General features: G+C 41.0%; 1 protein-coding gene across 1 annotated transcript; it reads right to left on the reverse strand.

The window, feature by feature from the left end:
* Positions 1-617: 617 nt before the first annotated feature.
* On the reverse strand, positions 618-3,585 carry LOC104942976 (alpha-(1,3)-fucosyltransferase 7). Its single transcript, XM_010768291.1, has 2 exons — positions 3,567-3,585; positions 618-2,345 (listed from the first exon to the last, which is right to left on the reverse strand). Exon 2 carries the CDS (start codon positions 2,287-2,289, stop codon positions 1,261-1,263), a length of 1,029 nt encoding a protein of 342 aa, XP_010766593.1. The 5' UTR covers positions 2,290-2,345; positions 3,567-3,585; the 3' UTR covers positions 618-1,260.
* Positions 3,586-4,627: the final 1,042 nt, after the last annotated feature.

Consider the following 4,627-nt stretch of genomic DNA (forward strand, 5'->3'; position numbering starts at 1 on the left):
TCACCATATGCCGTTTCCATGGAAACGCATCCCTCGCCATAAAACATGATGTCGCTATAACTCCTATGAAAATGTTCAAAAAGTGCTCAAACTTCACATGTGTGCTAACAGTCCAGCCGTGAAGACATCTACGGGACAGTTTTTAGATTTCTTCAAATGCCGTTGCCATGGCAACACAATGCTCGCCTTGAAACACGGTTTTCTCATAACTTCAGTGAAACTGCTCCAAACGCCCCAAAACTTCACAGGTTTGGTAACGATGCAGCCATCAACGCATCTAAGCGTATTATGGGGTGTCATCAAATGCCGTTACCATGGCGACAGATCATTCGCCATCAAGTTAGTTCAGAAGTTTGCGGTTCAAATATTTTGCTGCCAAGCCTTTTCACTTTCTTTTCTTCTCTCATCACACATTCAAGCCCCCAGTGTTAATGTATCATTTCAATCTAAATTATTCACTTTTTTTCTTACACATTACATTTCAGCATAGCAGTTTAGCGTCAGATTTTCAGCATAAAGCATTCCCACTAGCAATTTCTTCAGGAATTGCATTCTCTAGTTGTTATTGTACTGCTCTTTTATTGCTCTTATATTACACAAATACATAAACGGGTAAGTAACTAGGCAAGTTTCATATTAGTAAAAATGTTGTTACCATATTCATCTGTCTTGACAACAAGTTTTTACTGAGGTTGGTCAAATCATAGCCTGATATCAAAGCCTTAAAACATTGCAAACATAAAAGTAATTGCTGTAAACAATATTTAATATAAATGTATGAAGTGATACACGGAGACGAGATCCACAATCCTCTAATTCTTCAACACAAATTGAATTAAATGTACATTTTGTGCCTATTTTACATATTTATACCAACAATTTCAGAAAACTCTTAATGTAAGTATTCCACTGTGAAAATGCCATGTAAATATTCATCAGATATGTGTTACCCTATTTTCCTGTGGCCCTGAGCAGAAAAACAACAAACAGACGGAGAAATGTGTGCTCCTTATTTACATTTATCAGTAGCCTGAGCTTCTGTGGTTTTAACAAAATAACTAAAGTATTTATGGTTCCCCACAAGTTCCCACTTCCGCTTTTTCGTATAGCTTGTGTTCTGTTCTCTGTTAACCGTAATTGCATGGCTGACACATTTCATCACACACCACAACTGTATGGTATTACCCAATTGCATGAGATAACCAAATATCATAAGCATCCAAATAAAAAAGCGACCTGAAGGCATGAAGAGGTGCAATGTCAGCTGTGAACCCAGCTCTCCAGGTCCTGATACACTCTGCTGGCTGCCAGCCCGGGGAAGTGCACACAGATCTGACACAGCCTCTCTCTCCAGTCAGTGAAGGTCTTTATCCTGTGAGTGTGGTGCCACTGGAAGAACTCCTCGTAGGCTTGCCTGTCTGCAGCCACTTGCTTCAGATAGGCAGCCAGATCGGCTGTATTCTTGAAATCAGCCACATGGATAAAGGAACCAGGAGGGGCCATGGCCTCATAGGTGGCCCTGCTGGGGCCGAGAACGACAGGCACCACCCCTGCTTGGAGAGCGTTCCTCCAGAGCTTCTCACTGATGTAGTCCTTTGCCTCAGAGTTCTCAAAAGACAGGTAAAATGCACACTTTGCAATTGTGGGCAACAGCTTCTTGTTCGAGAGGGGTTTCTTGTTCCACTTGCCGTACACCTGTATGGGGATGTACTTCTTTAGACTTCGGTAAACAGCAGCCCGATCCTGCTGAGGACGGAATCTGCTGACCACCCAGCTGACGAGGCAGGAGCGATTAGGAGCAGCCTGGAAGCTCTGTGCATCCCCCCCAAGCACGGTCTTTCCGTAGGGGATGTATATGTCAGCATCACGTCTGTAGCTCATCGTCCAGTTGAAGATGCCGGAGAGAGGAGTGAGGTTTGGATTGTTGACAGGGGGCTCCATGGACAGCCATACCCAGTGCTGGGAGGCTGGGCGGTCCAGGTGCAGGGGCAGCGCCGACAATCCTTCTTTCAGCTCCTGGTGATGGAAGACAACCACATCAGCAGTGGAGAAGGTGGAGGTGTTATCAGTGAGGAAACAGCGACGGATGTTGTACATCTCGAGGCATTTGTCTCCATCAAGCCTGTAGGAGCGGCCAAAAGGCCAGCGCCACAGCAGGATGCTGATGTTTCTCTGAGGGACAGCTGGCTGAGGGTCCTGCAGGTAGAGGGTCGGGTCCAAGAAGATGTAACAAAGCAGGGCTGAGAGGGAGCTGAGGACCAGGAGGGCTCGGCATCCAGATCTCTTCATGGCAGCCAGCCGGGTGTGTTTCAGGTCAAAAGGGCACTGCTTACTGGTATGCAACTCTTAGAAAGGAAGGAAGGGTAGATCTGAGGTATATAAGGCTTTTATATTTTCACATCAGCGCATGATCTGCAGAGGGCAGGATGTATAACACAAAATATTTCCTACTGTGGGAGAAATTGAATATGTTTGTGTCAGAGGGCTCAGAGGTTCATTTCAAGTGAGTTTGCATCAGAAACATAACAAATCCCTATACAGGCTTGGGGAGTAATGGATCACATGTAACGGGATTACGTAATAAAGATACAAAAAATAAGTAACTGTATTCCCCTTACAGTTACATTAAGAAAAGACGCAATCAGATTTCAGTTACATTTTTAATTACTATTACTTTTTTCTATGGACTGGGTGGACAACTGATTTATTAAAACAAACATACTGTTTGCTTTAAATTCATATATTAAACTAAAACACTTTTTGTAAGTCTAGCCTGGATTTAAGAGGACACATTTTTTATCCTAAATATCTTGGTTTATTCTTTTCTAAGGTCACATTGTTCTGTTCGCGTACATAATACACTAAAGCCAAAACATCTTATAGATATGTCTCTCTATTTGATTTATTTGCATTGCGTTTGATGTTGACGTAATCCAAAAACTGACAGAAAGTAATTAGCATTAACATGTTAAAGGTGACTAATAATCATAAAGGGTTACAATTGTTTAAGTTACCCTTCCATCCCTGCACTTATCATCAAGTTTGTCTCTAATATGATCGAACAACTCTTGCGTAACGTTTGAAGAAATCTTCAATTGTGTCTGTCTTCCTCTCAGTTTCTTCAGTAAGTTCTGCTTCTGTCCGCTTTTTAGGATTTCATCATAAATATTGCGGGCGTAAAAAAAAAAGTTACTTAACGGATAGTTAATAATAAAAACAAGTAAAAGTCATTTCTGAATCAAACAAAGCCCAAACATGTATCTGTGTATTGTTTATAAATGAGTCACTTTCTGATAAGAATGTTCAAATAGATATTCGAACTATGAACACTAGACATAGTGTGGGTTGAGGATAAAGTATCTTGTAAAATAACACTGACAGAAAAAGGATTTCTGATTAAAAGAAAAAAATACTATTTCAAAAATATTTCCTGTAAGATCTTATTTTTGAACAGTTTCCTTTACCCTGAGGACAAAGCCGGTATTCAGTATTTAATTAAATGTCGATATCAGCGGGTGGATTATAAGGACAATAAAATCGAGGGTGGCTGAGTTCTTGGCACTTACCTGCTGCCGTGCAGCTCGGTCCGACTCAACACATTCTTAATATAAAGGAAATCCCGCCTCCCTCAAATTTCTGACACATGTCTTGCATGATACACACACACAGCTCCGAAAGGCAGGGGTGACGGGTGTGAGCAGCAACCAACCAAAACAAATCATCAAATTATGACATAATTTCAAATCGATGAGTTTTAATGACTTTATTTTCTTACAAAAGGAATTATTATATACATTTTCACTTCAGACTCTTGGTGGGTACATTGCATTTGGGTGTGTTTAATCGGATCTGGTTAGGCGGGAAACAGGGTGGTAAAGAAGGGTGCCACACAACCACCCTGTTTCACACAAGTGTTAAACTGCTCATGCATCTGCTGTTTGCAGAATGAGCTCTGCCAGCAGCGAGTCACACTCACATGTGTGGTTTTCATTTTGAAACCACAAGCTGGTGTTCCTCTTCCTGTTCTTGTAACTCTGCAGAGGAAAGGGGCCCATGGTGACAGAGATCCTGTGGGCACTAACCACATCATAACCGTTTCAAACTTTATTGGCAAATGCACAGTAGCTACAGTGTAGAAATGTCAAAGGAAATTAAGTCCCAGGCTCCTCCAACAATGCAACATAATATATATAAAATATATGACAATAAAACTAATTGAAATAGTGCAAGAAGAAACATAGTAAAATACAATAGTGCCAGATTATGTTGCAAGATCAATGCATGTAATGCAGATGACTATACAATAAGCGAAATAGTGCAGAGAATGTTGGAAGTGACCAAGAAAATGCAGAGTCTAAATATTGTACTTATATGTAAATAGAATAAGAGGAACAAGAACTGAATTTAAAATGTAATGCTGTACAATAAAAGAAAATACTGTTAATCACAGTGATAACGATTAAGATAAATACGTTTAAAATGCAAACAGATGAATGCTTTAGGACAGGGGTGGCCAACCAGTCAGAGGTTGAGAGCCAAACATGTCCCCCCACCTCTCTCTCTTTTGCTCTCAGCCTTGCTGCCAGCTCCCTCACTCTCTTCCTCTATCTCTCACACATACAAAATG

The sequence above is a fragment of the Notothenia coriiceps genome, unplaced genomic scaffold, assembly GCF_000735185.1.
Source record: "Notothenia coriiceps isolate Sejong01 unplaced genomic scaffold, NC01 NC01_scaffold00005552, whole genome shotgun sequence".
Taxonomy (NCBI): Eukaryota; Metazoa; Chordata; class Actinopteri; order Perciformes; family Nototheniidae; genus Notothenia; species Notothenia coriiceps.